General features: G+C 39.5%; 1 protein-coding gene across 2 annotated transcripts in view; it reads left to right on the top strand.

The window, feature by feature from the left end:
* akap6 (A kinase (PRKA) anchor protein 6) overlaps positions 1-22,357 on the top strand; it is a 212,192-nt gene that overhangs the window by 74,846 nt on the left and 114,989 nt on the right. Inside the window, exon 11 of one of the 2 annotated variants that reach the window (XM_038307063.1) lies at positions 2,439-2,633. In XM_038307063.1, the coding sequence (XP_038162991.1) occupies positions 2,439-2,633 (195 nt within the window). Of the gene's footprint in view, positions 1-2,438; positions 2,642-22,357 lie in introns of both variants that reach the window. The other variant, XM_038307061.1, reaches the window with a different exon arrangement.

Here is a 22,357-nt window from a genome sequence, read left to right as displayed (position 1 = left end):
TGTGACACAGGAAAGCAAGTGGAATGTTGTTCCTCATTAACTGGTAAACTGTCAAGAGAGCAAAAGCATGTGAATAACACAGAAAATGAACTGGAATTTCATGTGCCAGAAACTAATGACAATCAAATTCTTTTTCCTCCATTGGCTGACTGGACAATACAATTATTGGTTTTGTTATATTTATTTAATTTTTGTTTAACTTTGGTCTTGTAGACTCTCATTTAAGCATGGCCACACCAACTCTTGTATCTTAAATACTGTTTAAGAAAAAGTCAAAACCAGTTTTGAAACCCAGGGATCAGCCGTACACTCTGGTTGGGCAACTCTACCATTATGTTACTTCCAGTAGAATTAAACATATATGTAAAATTAACAGACTAGTTAAAACAAAATATTCTCAGGGTTTAGTCTCTCCCATTATGCGTTCCTGCACTACAAATAAAAAATTAATAAAATTGTTCGCCATTGCACATCAGCTGGCACATTGAAACAGTGTTTTTTGAATGCTTTTTTAAATATATCATGGAAGAAGGGAACTGGAGACCAATGGATTCAATACTTTAGCAATGTGGAACAGCCCGATGAATCGAAGTGCCAGCCTCCTACTTTCCACCTACAAGGGCAGCTCTTTGGTAGAGAGCCAAACCCTCTGGCCCTCCCAGTAGCCTGATTATGCAAATGTGTTAGATCTTCCTGCATGCCTGATTCGAGCTGAGTAATAGACTTTTCAATGTCTGAACGCCACTGTCTGTTGATGGGTCCGGGTTTGATCAGATATTCTGTCAAAGCTCAGAACATAGAACCCAGTATTCAGACAGACAAACAGTATGATATCTCAAAAACTATTTATTAAAAACGATGGATCTGAAGTGAACAGCCAGGGCTTCTAAGGCAGGAACCACTGCGGGAAGAAAACACAGGTTAGGGAGCATGTTAATCTGGCAGAGGAAGATTATAAATGTGCGAGTCACTAACTTGGTTTTAAAGTTCAGTCTGTGCCCAGAGGACAAGGTAGATTCCAGCCGACTGGCTGCCAAAAAGATGTGGTGAACGCTGGCCAGAGAGTCCCAGAGGTTGAAGCTCCGAAGACTGAAGAACAGACAGTAATCAGATCAGAGCAGATGAAGGAAGGCAGGACAATCCACAAGGTGAACCCAAAGCAAGTGTCGAGGAGGTTCACAGGAGTCAGGGCGAGAAGATCCAAAGAGATACCGAAGGCAAATCCAGGACGGCGTCAGGAAGCAGTTCCAGGTACAGAAAACAAGCAGAAAACAGGCAGGCTTAGTGGTTTACAGGCAGCACAGGATCAGATAATCAGAAACAATAATATCTGATAGAAGACTCTTACCAAGAGCTTGAATAATCTGGCACTGATGACTCGAATGGGGCAGGTTAGATAAAGACTGGATCAGGTGAAACACATGAGCGGTAATGAGAAACTGGATGGAGCTAGGCAGATGAATCAGTGCCAAGATCGTGACACTGACAAACAAAGACAAGATTGTCATGTCTATATTTGACCATGAGACTGGTTTATTGATTAAAAACTAGTTTGAACCACAATGTTTTATATCAAAATAGCTTACCTAAACCCATTTTCTAGCTTACCAAAGAAATAGGTATACTACTTCTTTTTTTTTTAATTCTAACTAAATTAACATTTCTGTTGGATAATGTCTCCCCCCCATGCATGAAGCTGTTGCAGAACTGGAGAGCTCCTTCAGTGACAGACTGCTGCACTCTAAATGCACCAGGGAGCGTTATCAAAGATCTTTCCTCCCAGCAGCTGTAAGACTATAACCAACACTGTTCCCGACAACCTCAATAAGTTGTTAAATTTATGCAGATTTTTTACAGTTTCTACCCCAGCCATTTAAATAATATGCTGTCATTTTGCACAATTTTTTTTTCAAATTACTGTAAAAATATCCACAGCTGTATATTTGTTATTTATTCAGCAGTTGCCCAGTTTTTGTATTGTTAAAACACTTTGCAGTACAGGAGTAATTATCTTTTCACTATTATATTGTTCTTATACGTTTTTCTATAATTTCCCCATTGTGGGGCAGTAAAAGGATTTTTTCTATTCTATTATTTTTCTTTTTAATAATTGAACTTTATTGATTTCACATTGGAGAAATTTACCTCTGCATTTAACCCATCTCCCCGGGGAGCAGTGGGCTGCCACAGTGGGGCGCCTGGAGAGCATTCTGGGGTTAAGGGTTTTGTTTAGGAACCCAGAGTGGAGGCTGTGGGGATCACATTTGTGGGGTACTTGCAACCTTCTCAGAGCACACACACACTCCTCTAACCACTAGGCCCACACTCTCCCCATACTAGGCCAACACTCCCCCTGCTGGTAAATATTGACCTCTCTGACTTTTCTATGTGGTCTGACATTATTCTTACTCCCTATTTTTCTTTTCTTATCCCTCCAGCTCTTGAGGATATCCTCCATATGGTTGAAAGCCAGTGGGATCAACTCCAGCGGCAGATCCGACGGCAACATAGCTGGATGCTTCGTGCTTTTCACTTCATCCAAGCCCGCCTCCTCCACACCAGACACACACAGGAACCCTTTACAGCCATGTTGGATATGTCAGCAAAGCGGCAGCTTCCGTGCTTTTCAGAAGAGCTAAATGTAAGAAACTAGTATCCTCCATCTTCCTCTTGGCAATTAATGTTTATTATTCTACCTGTGTGCTTTTTGTTTCTTTATCATTTTATATATCCTGTTTCCCCTCCTCTGTGGTTGATCATCCTTGATCCTGCCTTTATCTGCATGCATATGCAGCTCACAGTTAAACATAACATCCTGCTTTGTCTTATCTTATTTATGCAGTTAGACTGAAAAGAGATTACTCAGAAAATTATGAAAAGAATCAAGATTGTGTCTGGAGTAGTCCTTCCCCTCTTTAGCTCTTTAAATCAAGTCAATTTTCAGTTTATTTATAGAGCACCGATTCCCAACACATGTCATCTCAAGGCACTTTACAGTTCAACCAGATCATACAGTCAAATTGATTCAAAGTTTTCTATCTAAGGAAAACCAGCTGATTGCATCGACTCATTGACTCTTCAGCAATCCCTCACACTAAGCATGCTTGTAGCAACAGTGGAGAGGAAATACTCCCTTTTAACAGGAAGAAACCTCCAGCAGAACCAGGCTTAGTGTGAGCGGCCATCTGCTGAGGCCGACTGGGGTTCAAGGAGACGGAAGCAGAGATACAAAAAGCAGCTGTAAAAGGCAGGTAAAGGTAAAAGGTCCAGGAAACACACAGCCAGGCAGTCGAGTTCCGAGCCAGCTCCCATGTCAGAGGATGAAGAAAGCGCATTCAGTTAGTCACAGTCAGAGAAACGGGACTACACTGGAAAACAGGCCGATCTCCAACATCTATAAACAAGGGTGTTGATGGAAGCAGCACAGCTGATATTTCTCTCCAGGATGGAGTCACAGCCTAACAGGAACAGACCAGATGAAGCTACTATGAGAAAAATCAGAGAGATCAGAACGTTAGAGCTTGACTAACAGATTCGGCAGAGTGGGAGAATAGAGATAGAATGAAGCAGAATGATGAAATGGGGGTCCCTATGTCCTCCAGCAGTCTAAGCCTATAGCAGCATAACTATAGAGATAGCTCAGGATAACCTTAGCCACTCTAAATCTGTTATGAACATAAGGAACAATCAGATCTATGATATAAGATGGAGCTTGTCCATTTAAGGCTTTATATGTGAAAAGGAGAAATTTAAATTCTATTCTGGATATAACAGGAAGCCAATGAAGAGAAGCCAGGATAGGAGAGATATGATCTCTCTTTTTAATTTTCATCAGAACTCTGGCTGCTGCATTTTGGATCAGCTGAAGGCTTTTAACTACAGTTTGTGGATTTCCTGATAGTAAAGAATTACAATAGCCCAGCCTTGAAGTAACAAATGCAAAGTGACCGCCACCTCCTTGCTCCTTCCCAGTGAGCAAAACAGGTTCCACTCTTTACCTCTTGACCTGCTGGAGACAACCACAGCTTTGGTCAGGAAGGTTTATATTAGGGTTAAAAGACAGTATCTGGAACAAATCTCATCTGTCGGATAGATGCTGTGGCCATCTCAGTTTGTGGGTCTAAAGTGATGTTGCCACATGACAATGTAAGCTTGCTATCAGCAGTCTGTGTAAACACATTTGGAGCAAATATGCTTACAGCAAATATGCTTATATACTCCTCCTCCTCCTGCTTCTCCTCCTCCTGCTGCTGCTTCTCTTCATCCTCCCCCTCCCCCTCCTGCTGCTGCTCCTTCTCTTCATCCTCCTCAACCTCCGCTCAACCTCTGCTTGTCCTAATCTTCTTCACACTGCTGCTGCTTCTCCTCCTCATCCTCCTGCTGCTTCTCTTCATCCTCCCCCTCCTTCTCCTCTTGCTGCTGCTACTTTACTTTGTCCTCATCCTCCTCCAGTTGCTGCTTCTACTCCTACTCCCCCTCCTCCTCCTGCTGCTGCTCCTTCTCTTCACCCTCTTCCTCCTCCTGCTGCTTCTTCTCCTCATCCTCCTGCTGCTTGTCCTCATCCTCCTGGTGCTGCTTCTTCTCTTCATCCTCCTGATCCTCTGCCTGCTACTTCTTCTCCTCCTCCTACTCATCATCATCCTCCTCCTCTTTCTGCTCCTCCTTCTCTTCATCCTCTGCCTGCTGCTGCTTCTCCTGGTCTTCTTCATCACATTGCTGCTGCTTCTCCTCATCCTCCTCATACTCCTCCTGCTGCTGCTTATCTTCATCCTTCCCCTCTTTCTGCTGCTACTTCTCCTCCCCATCCTCATCCTCCTTCTGCTCCTCCTTCTGTTCAACCTCTGCCTGCTGCTGCTTCTCTTCATCCTCCTGTGAAGTTAAAATTGTGTGTTCAACTGATATCTTCTTTTTAAGCAGTATATTTGTTGAAGGTCACATGGGTGTAAAATGACCATGCAGAAACTTAGCAGAGTTTCTTAACAGGAGAAATGCAGAAGCTGGGAATGGTCAGTTTGAAATAGGTGTTGTTTAAACAGTAACAAGCAAGAACAATTGGTGGTAAAACAGTTACTATGAAACAACTCAAGAGGTCAGCTCTGTGGAAACCATTGTGTTGTGCATAAGAGTTTCTGTTAATGTTTTGTAACCTCTTTTACGGGTGAAAGTCTATGTGTAGAGGGGGAATGAGCCATCCCAGTCAGAGCTCACTGAGAGATTCTGTGTAACTGTGAGCTCTCCACTTGCAAGTGTCTAAATTAGAAAGATTTGTTCCTTGCAGTCTGCTGTGTCTCAGTCTCCAATTTCTAACAGACTTTACACCCCCCCCCCTTCTCCTTCTGCTGCTGTTTCTAATCCTCAACATTCTCCTCCTCTTTTTGCTGCTGCTGCTTCTCATCTTCCTTCTACTGATGCTTCTGCTGTGTTTATTCTCATCCTCCCAAATTGATCCTCATCAAAGAAAAAAATTTACTCCCTTGACCTTCCATATTGAGGTTATAAAAGCATGGTTTTGTATGACTGGAGTTAAGAGTTTGATGCTTAGCCACGTGAACATGGTTCTATGTAGAATAATAATTTTGATAACTTTTGATCCTATATGCCTAAAGTCCATGCACAGTGAATTTGAAGTCTCTAACTGAAAAGCACTAGGAGCTCTTCAATGAGATATATCATGAGTTAAAAACAAAAAATGGTATCTGTGATCCAAAATGGTCCATTTCCTGTTGGGTTTGGACCATGGCTCCAATTTACTTTTTTGTGCATGCTGTTGGGTTATTCATGTGTCCCAAATTTAATAATCCTCACTAAAAGCAGGGCTTGGGACAGGTATTTTATACTGTTATGGGGAGAAGTTTTTTGAGGATCAGCCACACCCACATGCTTTGTCACAGCAAAATTCTTTTGATAACTTTTGATCCCTTATGTGTTAAGTCTAGGCTCAGCAAGTTAGAAGTTTGTAGCTCAACCGCTGAAGGAGGAGTTTGCTTACATACAATATAAAGGTAAAAACGCTAATGATCGCTTTGATTCAAAATGGTGGACTTCCTGTGGGGTTTGGACCATGGTTCCAATACAGCTTTTTGTAGGTCCTGATGGGTTACACATTTGTATCAAATTTCATAACTCTCAGTAAAAAAAATTGCCTGGGGCTTGCATTTTGTTTTATGGCAAACAGACAACATTTGACGATTGGCCACGCCCACATGCTTTGATGTAGAAAAATTCCTTTGATAATTTTTGATCCCCAATGCCTCAATTCAATGTGGAGTGAGTTTGAAGTATGTACCTCAAAAGCTCTGGGAGGAGTTTGCTCAGGTAGGTCATGAAGTTAAAAAAGCAAAGCGATTGCTTTGACTCAAAATGGCAGACTTCCTGTGTTTTTTGGACCATGGCTTCAATAGGCTATATTGTAGGTCCTGAGGGAATACATAAGTGGTCCACGATTCAGAACTCTCAGTCATAACAAGGCCTGGGGCTTACCTTTTGTTTTACTGCCAAATGACCAAGTTTGATGCTTGGCCACGCCCACATACTGTGATGTAGAAAATCCCTTTTTTAACTTTTGATCCCCGATGCCTCAAGTCATTGTACAGTGAATATGAAGTCTGTAACTCAAAAGCTGTAGGAGGAGTTTGTTCAAATATAGACGCTGTAAAGTGCAAAATTACCGTGAAAATTTTTACTTCAATTCAAAATGGCCAACTTCCTGTGGGGTTCAGAGGACAGCTCCAAGAGGCTTTTTTGTTGGTCCTGAGGTGTTTAACATGTTTAACATGTGTGTCCTGTAGTACTTATAAAGGAATACACCCTTTAGCTCTTCATGAGATAAATCAAAGGCCAGAGAGATCCAACAAGGATACAGCTAAGAAAGAGTAGAGCTACTTAATTAACTGTGCCTGAGAATCCCTTTACCTTGACCGACCTGCAGCAGGAAATCAAGTTCTGTTGAAATTCATCCCAGCAATCTTACACCACAAAGGACGTAGGCTAAGCACCTTTGCTCTCCTGCACTGAGCGCCGGCTCCTGATCAAGCACAGATCTACAGAACAGAAATGCAGAAGCTCATTAGATCTGGAGTTGTAAAGGCAGTAAGAAGAACCCTCCAAGGAGTACTGGTACATTCCACATCACCTATTCTCCCACAGTGGTAAGAATAGGTTGTTTTTTCACTGTTCTCACCAATACCAAGGGCAGTCTTTAAACCAGTACCTATTACCAGGCCCCACTCTGGGGGCCTCATTGGTTGGAGTACTACTGAGATTCCGCGAACACGCTATTGCAGTGAGTGGGGAAATCAAAGAGCACAGCAAGCAAAGCTAAACAACTGGTGGACCGTCTCAGAAATCTCCTGTCCTCTGCAGGTTTTGACCTGAGGCAGTGGGCCAGTAATGAGCCCCATGTCCTCAACCATTTACAGCATGATGCCAGATCTCAGAGCCTAGACATGTGGCTGGTGCAAGATAAAGTCAACCCCCAGAAATGCACATTTGGCCTCAGTTGGAACTGGGAGAGAGATTGGGTTAAAAGGATTGACCCCAAACAGTCTGTTCTTGGGGTGGCTTGATGACTCACTCCCATTGGTGGTGTACCCGGAATCTGAGATGCTAAGTCGGCTACGCTGGAGACATTCTCAGATCCTGGCGGATCAATTCTGGTCCAGGTTTGAAAGAGAATACCTTCCTGGATTGCAGACATGACAGAAATGGCAATCAACTCAACCCGATCTACTCGATTGAGGAGTTGTCTTGTTAGTAGAACCGCATCTGCCTCGAGCTCAGTGGCCAGTTGGGCGTGTCATCATGGTTCAACACATCAGATCAGCTGACATTGACATCAAAGGACACATTTAAACCTGGCCAGTAGCCCGACTCGTTACATTGCCTTCTCTCCCTTCAGGAGAAGAAACGCCTTTAAGTGCTGGCCATTCTACAACCAAGTGAGCCTTTTAGGTTATGCAAATGTGCCCTGCATATTTGGGGGTGGCTGTATAAAAGGCTGTGATTCAAAGGACACCTTAAGTGTCTAATTCTTTCTGTCGCTAGGGAGCAGTCACGGGTTTCTGTATTTCATCTTCTTGTGTTGCTGAATGTCCCAGAGTGTGAGGAGTACTGCAGTTACTGTTCTGTTTTTTGGAGTCTCTTATTTTTAACTATTAGTATTGGGATACTTCCAGTGTGTGTGAGTGAATGACAAAAGTGATTACTAATTATTTGAATCTGCCTTAAATGCTTCCCTTACTTCTTCCTGAAAGCCTAATTTATTTTTTTAATATTATTTACAAGCAAGCAGACTTGATGTAAACATTTTTAGTTGCGTGTATCACGGTCGGCAGCCATAGCGCAGGTCCGGTTGCTGTATGAGAGCATCTGCCTCTGTGATGTGTTGTTGAACCAGTAGATGGTGCTGTTGGATCACATAAGCTGTTGAATATAGAGATCCTGACTGAAAAGGGATAATTATGATGTATGGCCTGTTTGTATGTTTGTTAATGGAACTCAGTTTAAATACCTAATATTTGAATATCTTATTTATTATTGTTGTTTTTCAGAACTGTTCCAACACTGAGTTCCCAATAAAGTGCACAGCTAGTGAAGCCTGTTGCAAAGGAAAATAACCTCTTGCTCTTCATTCCTGTGTCCTGACCGACACCCATCTTGTTTGTAGCATATTCCATACGGAATAGCACCCAGTTTAATTCTCCTCAATAATATTGATCATACAGCCCAGTTGTACTAAAACAGCTTTGGTTAACTTTAAAGTTATTTACTTACATTAAGTCCAAGTATTTATAACTCTACAAATAATGTTTTAAAACTTTGGTTTTGAAAATTCTGTGCATTAATCGTGAGAGTCACTGATTTAATTAATTCATTCATTTTTAATTTGAGCCACCCAGTATTATACAGCAGTGGTTTTATAACATTTTTCTGTTTTAGATACATTTCTGCTCCAGCAAAACAGGCAGTCCTCCCCAGCAGCCACCAAGTGCTGCAGAGGCCGTTTAATCTTAATTATTTCAAGTGATTTCGAAAACCACTACTATAGAGTCAGGGGCTCCGTATGAGGGGGGAAGTTAGGATAAGAAAGAAACTGGGCTGCTGGTGGATCATCCGTTTACATGATGAAGGAGGGACACAGACAGTTATTTCATGTAAATATCCTGCTAAACATCTATTAATGTTTAGCTGATGTTAGCCCTCTGATTTTGCAATATTCATGTTTTAACTCAACAGTAAGGAAACCAGTTGTATTTACGTCTAACTAAGATATCCCAACATGGTTTTTTTTAAGTGCGTTTTAATTTTAAAAATATAATTACATTTGTGTAGTCTTTTCAACGGCCGGACAGCATTTTTCATTCCACCGAATGAGTTCTCTGAAGTCCTTTCATTCCCAAGTCAGTTCCCCACCTCACTCGATCAGGCTTATGATCATCTCTTCCAGGAGTACATATTTATATTGCAAAAGTCTCCATTAACACAGAAAAAATAGTTGCTAGATTTGGCACAAGGATCTTTTTGAAATAAAGACGCTAGGGGGGTCTGAAAAAGCGCTAGCAACAATAGCACTATGTTGGCAACACTGTCAAGTGTTTCATTAACTGCAGCCCAGACTTGAAAGGGATGGATCTATGACGTTAAGAGTGTAGCTGGAAACTTTTTCCATGCTTATGCATGCTTATGCATTCCCAGTTATTCCTTTGCTCTTCTTATTTTTCTGACTTTAACTATTTCCGCAGTTTTCAACCGATTTCAACAATTTTGGTATCCAGCGTTCAGCTTGCTCAGGAGAATTATGCTATATCTTTTGGTAAAGATATTTTTCGTAGTTTTTTTGTGATATTCAGCTTCTTCTGTGTTTTTTTTTTTTGTCCATTGAAATGCGTGTAGAATTCTCAGATTTCAGCTAAATTCAGCTAATAGTTCAGCCTGTTTGAACTTTAACTACTTCAGCATACTTTCATCTAGAAACACCATTTAACTTTTAAAACGTTCTCCAAACATTAAACTATTTTTGTTTAAGTCAGCTTTTTTATATCTTTTACAATTTTTTGTAAAATTGTGATTCAAATTTATAAAAATTTTTCAGGTTTTCAATTTTATAATGCAGGTGTATTGACAGAATTCTTCAACTGTTAGAGTGCATGCTCTAGCTTTTGAGCTGTTCTGGTTTTTTCGAACAAATTCTTCTCACTCCCTCATTTTTCACTAAATTTAAATAAAATATCCATCAAAACGTAGGAATTTTTGTCAGGAATCAGGAAATGTAATTCTCATTTGTATGGGATTTACAGTTTTCCTGCAGTTTGGCCCAGACCATGAAGAAGAGAAGAGAGAGAGATTTTCGAAAAATCACAGACGAAAATCCAAAACAACAAATGTTTTCGTATTCCTGCCATTTGTTAACCATTTAATGTACATACATGAAACTTGGTATAAAAAATCTCCAGACCCTTCTAGCACTCACATTGAAGGGTTTTTAAAAAAATATAATTTATGGTTCAGCTTTTTTGCTGAGTTGTTCAGGCTTAGGAACACGTTGATTTTGGGAAAAATCCTCAGAGTGAAATCTTTCAAAACAAACCTTATTTTTACATCATTACTGGGGCCAAATAGTTTTTAGTAGAAACATGAAAGTTGGCACCATAGAAGTCGAGAGATGGCTTATGCTCACAGTGAAACAATGTTTTTAATACCTTATACGGTTTTGGCTCACCACTTGTTTGTTTAATGAGACGAGCAGGTGTGACAAACCTTTTTGTTTCTCTTCCCATTAGGGCTGTGAATGAGCTACAGCCATGAAAGTAACCCCAATCGAAGACAACATATACCTGTCGCTTTGACTAAAAGAAATTTTAAGATACCATCCCCGGTTTTTGCTCAGCACTCATTTGTTCGGAGGGCTTTTTCAGCATTTGAGAGGTCAGCTTTAACATGGAGCTACATGTTATCTAATGAGATGAGCAGTTGTGACAAACCTTTTTATTTCTCCTTCCCATTAAGGTTGTGAAAAAGCTAGAGCTAAGCTGTCGCATAGACTGAAATAATTTTTTAGATACCATTTATGGTTTGCCTTCAGCAGTCATTTGTTTGGAGCTGTTTTTCCCATTCAAAAAAGCCTGAGAGCTAAGGAATCAAATTGCTGTGCTTCTCTCTGTCACTGACAGGCTAATTAAGTGTTGTCAAGGTAACAGAGCCTCAAAGGAATTTTACCTCTTCCACTTTATACAGCACTTATTAATCTAATGGAGTGAGAAAACACTAATTAAACATTTGGAAATGGGTACTATATGACTGCTGCCCATGTCTGAGGTGCCCCCAGGGACATAAATCCGAATTAACTTGCATATACATATATTAAATAAAACTCTTCCATATAATATACTATACTTTGGTGCCTTCCATCTTGGGGTCCCTTTGAGCGTCTGGGGCTTTGAGTCTCCCGGCGCTGGACTCAGTGCTCTGGGGGGGCGCCTCTTCGACTCTACACAACCACTATTGAGCATTTTTCCTTTGGATAAACTTTACATGCACAAGTGCACTTTCACAAAGAACTACAGGTGCTTGGCTCCAGGTACTTAGAGATTCACTTCCATGAAGAAAGCCCATATTCCTATGTTCAGGTAACAGAATACATGTCAGATTAAATAATACTACTTATACTTCAGCGATAGTATCTAGGTGTTACTTTATTGTCTATCTTGTACCATGTCCGTTGGATGTGCTGTTCTTTTTACATCTCTTTGCAGGTGATGAAGCAGACTGAAAATGCTTTATCATTATCTCCTTTATATCTCCTCTTTTTTTTAATCTTTTCTCCTTTTTTCAGTTTTCCTTTCCTGTTCTACCTACATTGCAGTGTCCATATAATCTGTAAAACTCCCTGCATAATTCTAATAAAGCAATTTATATGCATAAAACAAGCGGAACACTATGGCAATAGCCCTACTGCTCCACTTCTGAAAATCTGCTGGGCTCTTTTTGGCATCAAGACAATAATTCTTATTGCCACATTGCCAGACAGGACACTGTTAAAAAAACCCAAACAAAACTATCACGTTTATACAATATAACTATCACGTCTATACAATATACTATCATGTTTATACAATATACTATCATGTTTATACAATATACTATCATGTTTATACAATATAATTATCACGTTTATATAATATAATAAGCAAAAATGTTTATCTTTTTTAAGTGACAGGAATACGCTTCCGTATTTTTCCCTAGTGTTTATGCATGTTTTTCAGTATATTATATAGAAGAGTTTAATTTAGTATGTGTATAAGCAAGGTAATTCTGATTTATGTCCCTTGGGGCACCTAATACCTATGACCCTTCCCTTGACATGCAATGCTGATAGACTTTCAAAATAAGACTCCAGGGACCCTCCAAAATAAAAGTCTCTAGATTATACTTGGTATTTCTTGATGTAAATGGCTCAGCAATATGACCCAAACTCCACCAGGTTGTTTCTATACGTACCACAATATTGCACCTTGCCCAGATATGTAGCCATAAATACCATACAATATAACCCCATTAAGCACAACACAAATACACATATCATAAAAGCTATTTACATCACTGCAGCCCTTTTCAAATCCAGGTTTACAAACCAAAAAAGGAGGACACCACTCTCATTACACATACTAAATTAATCACAGTAGCAATAGTAAGATCCTAGATAACGGTAAGATTTCTTACCAGCTGCCTCTTCAGTGTTTTTGACAATGGGTCCTCAATTCTCTGCAGTTTGCAGCATGAATCTCTCACACAACTTGCAAGATTAGCTGCTGCCTTCCTAGGTGTTATTTATGCCCTCGCCAATGTCTGTCAGGCAGACCCCTTCAGGTGTTCACACAATAATAGCCCCGCCCTGGGCTGCCGCTAACTTATCAGTCCCACTACTGCTGTGTTCTGCAAACTTCACTATATGACAGCACTCATGCTGTGTAGCTATATGTCAGCATAGTAAAAAGAAGAGGGCCTGGGGGAGTCACTGTTGAGGGTGATGGCAGATGAGACGTGTTGTTGATCAAACAGGCTGACGTCTGTTGGCCAGACGTTAGACTAGTCCAGGACACAGTTCCCCAGTATGTGAATCAGTTGAGCTGGGTTCGAGGAAAAGCTCTATAGGCATCATGAATGTCAGTCCAGAGTGACAAGTGACACTCTGATAAAAACAGGTAAAAGTATCCTTCAGTTTCATGTGAATAAAGTCCTCTGCGACCATGAAAAACACCTGCGGTTGTAGAATGCTTATGGTGTCATATTGCTCTGTTGATACGTCATTAGTACCAGCTCTAGAAGATAAGAGATGGAATGAACACAGCAGTAAATTTCTGTGGCAGATAGTTTAGCGGACATTTCACTGTGAAGTTCAATCGCCTAAGAGCCGTAATGTTTTACCAGGCCACAGTTCGTACACCAACCTTCAGTCACATACATACAGAGTGACCCTCCCTGTTGTTTTCCCAGCTATTGGTCACAGACCACTCGGAACAACTGAAGACTGTTGTTCCGGAGGCTGACATATTAAGCCCGGTTTCCATTAGACAAAGAACAGCACAATTCTTAAGCTCTGTAGAAATACTAAGCCTCAGACAAGGCAAATCCACATGTTATCCAAATACCTTATATTGGCCCCAAAGAGAGTACGAATAAGTAGCTTCCTAGCCTTTAGCTGGGCCAATGCACCTTCCCCCTCTTCTATTTTAGGCCACAAAGTTTTCTCTTGACCGTTGCTACCCAAACTCTGCTGTGCCAGTTTGTTGTCTGTAGGAGCTGCTGTTTACCTACATTAAAACCAAACTGTGTATGATGGCCATCAGTTAGTTGAGCTCTAATCTTGCAGTGAATTTAGCACTGAACTATTACCTTTCCTCAAGGAAGTAAAAAAAAAAAGGCTTAATCCCAGGAGCTGGAGAAGCCGCTGCACGTGTCCCCCACTGTGGTGACACAATAATAGGAAGGCAAGCAGAGATAAATCAATAAACAATAGGAGTGAAAAAGGGACGTTTATGTGAACCAATGGCAATGTAGCCCACACAAATGTTGAGATGAACTGAAATGTGTTAATATCCACAAAACAATGAACACCTTTTCAAAGTCCACAATCCTGATGTCTACTATTGTTGTTTATGTTATCTCATGACTGTTAAAGTGGAGGCGTGTTCTTTATTGCCTTGCATTTGCAAACCTGCCAATTTGTAGGTGCTACTTTATTAATAATAATAATTGAACTTTATGGATCTCACACTGGAGAATTCACTTTTGCACTTAACCCGTCTCCTTAGGGAGCAGTAGGCTGCCATTGTGCAGTGCCCGGGGAGCAGTGTGGGGTTAAGGGTCTTGCTCAGGGACCCAGAGTGCATGCTGTGGGGGTGAAGTGGTTACTTGCTACCTTCTCAGAGAACAAGCGCGCTGCTCTAACCACTAGGCAAACACTCCCCTTTAGTGTGTCAGTAAATGTCTACATTTGTACATATAAATAAATAGGTGCATAATGTTATGTTTTAGTTTAAAGAGAGACATTCTAGGTAAAAAGAGATAACTGACCTCCCGTGGATTCCTCTTCATTTACTTTGAACCAAATATAACAATTGTATACATTTGTTTTTGGAGGTGTAACTTGTGTGAGCATTTGTACATTTTATGATTGTGATTATTGGCTTGTACATGTGTGTACTTGTCTTATCTGTGTAGCTGGTGAAGACAGCTTGCTGGCCCCAGGCTTCCATTTCACCCTACAGACCCCACAGAGAATGACAGAGAGAGCAAGGGACAGGGGAAGCTGAGTTGAGTGTGTAGACTCGGAGAGGCAGGGGAGATTTTAAATTTACAGAAACTCTTAATGGAAGGACTTTCCACTCTAGCCTAGTAGAATGTAAATGATTTGAAAGGTGGTAAATTTTTTTGTGTGTCTTTTTTGTTCATTGTTTCAGACATTGATTTAATTAATCTGCATAACCTAAATATATATGTCTTTTTCAAATAAAATTGCTATAAAGAGGTAGCCTTCTGATGAATTTGAAATGTCATCCTGGAAACTGCTATTTATTCCAAAAGGGAGTTCATTAATGCTTTTAGGTAGGGAAGGTGGTATCAGATAGACTGAGAGGAAAGTCAGGCAGGTAAAATATGAAGCAGTAGGAAGAGGCGAAGAGCAGAGAAACCAGAGGATGAGTTGAAGTGATTGTGATCCAGCATGGCATTCCTCACATGTACAGTCGTATCCCACAGCCCTCCATCCCATGTGCTATTTAAATATGGACCTCAGGTTATTACAGGCTTTTTAAATCAAATTACCTTGTGTTGGAATGCTGCCTGATAGCAGATAGTGCCAATCAAACAAGTCATACTGCTCCCAGAGCTCCACCACTCTGCACTTTACATATATTGAGATTAGAATTGGAAAGTTTGAGAACTTAGTTTAACCACTCAGGGTGGTTGCTGCATTTCCAAGTGACGGAATAAAGTTTTATATTTTCTACCAGAGGGGTTTTTGTCACAGCCGCTGCAGCAAGAAACTTCAAACTAGTAATTTAAATTCAATAAAAAGACAAAGGTTTATAGATATAATTTATCTTTTAAAATACCCATTTAATATGATTTAAATATTTATCTGATAAGGAACAAGGTGCTTACTAATTTATAACATGATATTTAAAAAAACAAAATAAAAAAACCTTATTATGTAAAACTTTTAAAACATTATAAATAAATCACTTGTATGGCGAATGCACACTATTATCCATCATATTACTTTCTAATTTTGTAAGTCTGTCCATTGTATTCAGATGCTTCCTTCATTATTAGGAACTTAGATCTCTTAGAGCTCCTTTGTAGGTTAACCACTAAGAGCAACTTTTGTTCCTGACTTACATTTTGATCTTTTTTAAAGGTCCCATATTAACTACCTATGGCTCCAACTTACACCTACTTCTCAACTATAGCAGTTTATAATCTGTAGATCTTTTATCTGCTCTTATCTGTCATTATTTATTCTGTATTATAACTAGGGTCTTCACGATACTAAACTTTTCAACTCGATACCGATACTAAGGAAACTATTTGATACTCTACAGGTGCTGGTCATAAAATTAGAATATCATGAAAAAGTAGATTGATTTCAGTAATTCCATTTAAAAAGTGAAACTTGTATATTATATTCATACATTACATACAAACTCATATATTTCAGATGTTTATTTTGTTTAATTTTGATGATTACAAATGACAACAAATGAAAATCTCAAATTCATCATATCAGAAAATTAGAATATTACTGAAGACCAATAAAAACAAAGGATTTATAGAAATGTTGGCCAACTGAAAAGTATGAACATGAAAAGTATGAGCATGTACAGCACTCAGTATTTAGTTGGGCCTCCTTTGGCCTGTATTACTGCAGCAATGCGGCGTGGCATGGAGTCGATCAGTCTGTGGCACTGCTCAGGTGTTATGATAGCCCAGGTTGCTCTAATAGTGGCTTTTAGCTCTTCTGAATTGTTGGGTCTGGTGTATTGCATCTTCTTCTTCACAATACCCCATAGATTTTCTATGGGGTTAAGGTCAGGAGAGTTTGCTGGCCAATTAAGAACAGGGATACCATGGTCCTTCAACCAGGTACTGGTAGCTTTGGCACTGTGTGCAGGTGCCAAGTCCTGTTGGAAAATGAAATCTGCATCTCCAAAAAGTTGGTCAGCTGCAGGAAGCATGAAGTGCTCTAAAACTTCCTGGTATGTGGCTGCGTTGACCCTGGACCTCAGAAAACACAATGGACCAACACCAGCAGATGACATGGCACCCCAAACCATCACTGACTGTGGAAACTTTACACTGGACTTCAAGCAACGTGGATGAAGTGCCTCTCTTCTTTTCCTCCAGACTCTGGGACCTTGATTTCCAAAGGAAATGCAAAATTTACTTTCATCAGAGAACATGACTTTGGACCACTCACCAGCAGTCCAGTCCTGTTTCTCTTTAGCCCAGGCAAGACGCTTCTGACGCTGTCTGTGGTTCAAGAGTGGCTTGACACAAGGAATGCGACAGCAGAAACCCATGTCTTTCATACGTCTGTGTGTGGTGGTTCTTGAAGCACTCACTCCAGCTGCAGTCCACTCTTTGTGAATCTCCTCCACATTTTTGAATGGGTTTTGTTTCACAATCCTCTCCAGGGTGCGGTTATCTCTCTTGCTTGTACACTTTTTTCGACCACATCTTTTCCTTCCCTTCGCCTCTCTATTAATGTGCTTGGACACTGAGCTCTGTGAACAGCCAGCCTCTTTAGCGATGACCTTTTGTGTCTTGCCCTCCTTGTGCAAGGTGTCGATGGTCGTCTTTTGGACAACTGTCAAGTCAGCAGTCTTCCCCATGATTGTGTAGCCTATAGAACTAGACTGAAAGACCATTTAAAGGCTTTTGCAGGTGGTTTGAGTTAATTAGCTGATTAGAGTGTGGCACCAGGGGCCATCAATTTTGAACCTTTTCACAATATTCTAATTTTCTGATATGATGAATTTGAGATTTTCATTTGTTGTCATTTGTAATCATCAAAATTAAACAAAATAAACATCTGAAATATATGAGTTTGTATGTAATGTATGAATATAATATACAAGTTTCACTTTTTAAATGGAATTACTGAAATCAATCTACTTTTTCATGATATTCTAATTTTATGACCAGCACCTGTATACCATTTTCGATACCACAAGGATAAAAACAAAGACTCCAAAATTCTACAGAAATATTTTCATTAATAAATAAAATACAATAAATAAATACAATAAACAATAAAAACAATATTTTGAGGTTGTATGCTGTGCACAATATTAAGCAAGCTTGATAAAAAACTTATAAAATTAAAATTAAGTGTTCCTTCCTTGGCTATGCTTTGCACACATAACAATGACACTAGCCAAACCGGTTAAGAAACAAAAATAATCCTCAGCAGCTGCACCTGTTACAAAAAAAAGTCTGAAACTGAAAAGTGCGTAGAATTATTCAATCACACAGTGTTCAGAAAGCGCATTGTCCTCTATTCTGCACTTTAGATGAATAACTGTTCAGGTGCCACTGGTGGAAGCACTGTATCGATACTTTTAAAAACGAGTATTGTATCCGGATACAATGTTTCAGTATCGATACTTTTTTGAGTATCGATACTTTATAACCCACTAATATATATAATCCATATTCTAACTTTCCTGTATAATCTTTATATAGCTTCCATATTTATTGATTTTATTGCCTCTTACAATTACTCTCTGTTTATATAAACCATTTATAGTCCATTCATACATAGTCTCTGAACACATGCAAATAAATATTTATATCCCGTATAGCACTTCAGGCTAGTACAAAACTTCCTTTCATCTCTCTCATTGCTTTCTCGACCTGTTAGCTGATGTGTGCTCAAAATGCTCTGTGTGAAAAGCATGCCCTTTATGATGTCATAAGGGAATAAAAGTTGTCTAGACTGGTCTGTAGTGGCCCAACGTAAAGCTCCAGCCTTTATCTTAGGTACTATTCCGTACCCATCTTCACAAACTGTCAGAGAGCTAAATCAGGATTTTTTTTTTTATTTTTTTTTTTGCGAGAGCATTTTTCCTGCACACACAGCAAAAACATGCTTTGGAGGCCTTATTGTTAATATTTTTTATTTTCAAAGTAGTATAATGTGGGACCTTTAAGTATTATGGCAGACATTCATGATGTTATAACAAATTTGATATTACCATTGATAGAGCTGGAGCCATCTTCCTCACTGTGCTTTAAATAAAGCATACATTTATTACCTCTGCCAAGGAGGTTACATTTTTAGCAGAGTTGTGTGTCAAGGGTGCACCTCAATCCAAGGAACAATCCATAACATTTATATCTATATTAGTCCTTTTTGATTGTGATCTGAATCACAATCTGGATTCAGAAAGTTTTTGAAAGATTCTGTGAATACAGGTATTAACTTTAGGTGGGAGTCACAATTTGTTGGGGGAAATGAGCTACTTAGCGGAGGTCTGCGGCATGCTTGTCTAGTTCAGGTGTTTAGTTCAAATGCTCTGTAAAAACAGTCCATTTTAGCATTATAACAGGTGTATTAGTTAAAGCTTCCATACTGAAATATCAAATATTTTTTTCACTCAAAAATAAGATTTAATGTTAATAAATCATTGACTGTGCAGCTAGAGAAACATGTTGAAATTATTCAAATTTAAATGTTCTCCAAACACATCATACACTTTTGTTTTGAAAGTAAAAAAACTAATTCAAATGTCCCTTAAACACCCCTGCTCTCACTCTTCCCTCCTGCAGCATCTAAAGCATTTAAATAAAATAATTTTATGATCATGAGCGAAGTAACATCGCAAAGATTGACGAAACGGAGCCTGCAACCATGTGAAAGATCTTTATCCCCAGTAACTCAGTGTGGGAAGTGAAATGTCTTCAAACTTGGACACAATGTCCAGTGGATTATTTTTTTTTAACTTTTTTGGAATGACTATGACCTTGATGACTGAGAATCTTCACCAGCTAGGACGCATGTGTTATACAAGCTGATTAATTCTTTGGAAATGGTCGGACAATGACCTCCCACCCATTGTTGGAAAGGTAACAGCCTTTAGAGGGAGTGACAAAAAGTGGCTGCATCCTGTTGTGTAATTCCATTAGAGTCTGAAATTTTTGGTGGGGTTTAATAGTGTTGATTTAGAAACTTTAAAGTCCCTTCTTGAAAGGTGCGTGGGTGAAAAAAAAAGGGCCATCAAGCATCATCTGTATGTATAGAAGGATCAAAATGCGCATAGGTTAGCTTTGCCTGGTTCTGGGCTCATTGGGTTTAAGATGTTTTATTCATCCCTAGTCATGTTTGAAAAAAATGATGTCACTATTTAGATCTAACAAGTAGCTAAAATAGTACGAGTGTTAATGAGAGTAACTGAGGCGAATATGTGAGCACAAAACATTAGCCTCTCCCTGGCATATGTGAGATATTTTTCCAAACTAGGAGAACAATAATACTCTCTTTTTTTTTTAGCTGTCTTAGTTTTTAATTATACCTAACATCACAATAGTGTCAACCCATTAAATCAGAGGGGGAGGATTGCATTTTCAGCTTCAAAGAAATTACAATTCAGTCCTGAAAATCACTCCAAACAAATAGCATAAGCACTCTCATTATGATTTAAAAGGCCAATCACAAAACCTATGCTGAACAAAAGATTAAAAAATTCCAGAAGAACATGGAAAGATTATTGGATTTGGATCTGACTTGGAATGTGCTTAGGAGGATGGACCTTCATGCTGATTACATACATCAGACTCCTGGATAGGTGTTGCAACATCTTCAAAAACTTTGCAAAAATCCTACTTCCAATTTAAGCATGTTTTCAGAATTAGAATCAAGTTTATTGCCAGGTTTGCATTTACAAGGAATTTGACTTGGTGTTGATGGTGCAGACAATGTAGATATACAGGTGCTGGTCATAAAATTAGAATATCATGAAAAAGTAGATTGATTTCAGTAATTCCATTTAAAAAGTGAAACTTGTATATTATATTCATACATTACTTACAAACTCATATATTTCAGATGTTTATTTTGTTTAATTTTGATGATTACAAATGACAACAAATGAAAATCTCATATTCATCATATCAGAAAATTAGAATATTACTGAAGACCAATAAAAACAAAGGATTTATAGAAATCTTGGCCAACTGAAAAGTATGAACATGAAAAGTATGAGCATGTACAGCACTCAGTATTTAGTTGGGCCTCCTTTGGCCTGTATTACTGCAGCAATGCGGCGTGGCATGGAGTCGATCAGTCTGTGGCACTGCTCAGGTCTTATGATAGCCCAGGTTGCTCTAATAGTGGCTTTTAGCTCTTCTGAATTGTTGGGTCTGGTGTATTGCATCTTCTTCTTCACAATACCCCATAGATTTTCTATGGGGTTAAGGTCAGGAGAGTTTGCTGGCCAATTAAGAACAGGAATACCATGGTCCTTCAACCAGGTACTGGTAGCTTTGGCACTGTGTGCAGGTGCCAAGTCCTGTTGGAAAATGAAATCTGCATCTCCAAAAAGTTGGTCAGCTGCAGGAAGCATGAAGTGCTCTAAAACTTCCTGGTATGTGGCTGCGTTGACCCTGGACCTCAGAAAACACAATGGACCAACACCAGCAGATGACATGGCACCCCAAACCATCACTGACTGTGGAAACTTTACACTGGACTTCAAGCAACGTGGATGAAGTGCCTCTCTTCTTTTCCTCCAGACTCTGGGACCTTGATTTCCAAAGGAAATGCAAAATTTACTTTCATCAGAGAACATGACTTTGGACCACTCACCAGCAGTCCAGTCCTGTTTCTCTTTAGACGCTTCTGACGCTGTCCGTGGTTCAAGAGTGGCTTGACACAAGGAATGCGACAGCAGAAACCCATGTCTTTCATACGTCTGTGTGTGGTGGTTCTTGAAGCACTCACTCCAGCTGCAGTCCACTCTTTGTGAATCTCCCCCACATTTTTGAAGGGGTTTTGTTTCACAATCCTCTCCAGGGTGCGGTTATCTCTCTTGCTTGTACACTTTTTTCGACCACATCTTTTCCTTCCCTTCGCCTCTCTATTAATGTGCTTGGACACTGAGCTCTGTGAACAGCCAGCCTCTTTAGCGATGACCTTTTGTGTCTTGCCCTTGTGCAAGGTGTCGATGGTCGTCTTTTGGACAACTGTCAAGTCAGCAGTCTTCCCCATGATTGTGTAGCCTATAGAACTAGACTGAAAGACCATTTAAAGGCTTTTGCAGGTGGTTTGAGTTAATTAGCTGATTAGAGTGTGGCACCAGGGGCCATCAATTTTGAACCTTTTCACAATATTCTAATTTTCTGATATGATGAATTTGAGATTTTCATTTGTTGTCAATTGTAATCATCAAAATTAAACAAAATAAACATCTGAAATATATGAGTTTGTATGTAATGTATGAATATAATATACAAGTTTCACTTTTTAAATGGAATTACTGAAATCAATCTACTTTTTCATGATATTCTAATTTTATGACCAGCACCTGTATATACAGAATACAGAATCTATAGCTTTGTATAATAAAAAAGAACATACAATATACTATATAGTACATAACTATATACTATATACACAGTAGACTGTACATGTAGCGTAGGAGGTCTGAGATACTACGTTGGTGTAGCTTCTAGGTCCTGAACAGGGAAGGGAGAGAGGCAGAGTCAGTGTCACAGGAGTTTCTGGGCCTTGTTGATAAGGTTGGTAGCGGATGGGAAGAAACTGTTCTTGTGGTGTGAGGTTCTGTTCCTGATGGACCGC

Source organism: Cyprinodon tularosa, unplaced genomic scaffold (assembly GCF_016077235.1).
Source record: "Cyprinodon tularosa strain WSP-4 unplaced genomic scaffold, ASM1607723v1 ctg6, whole genome shotgun sequence".
Classification (NCBI taxonomy): Eukaryota; Metazoa; Chordata; class Actinopteri; order Cyprinodontiformes; family Cyprinodontidae; genus Cyprinodon; species Cyprinodon tularosa.
Note: the sequence above shows the minus strand (reverse complement) of the source record. Positions and strands in the feature narration are given on the sequence as shown.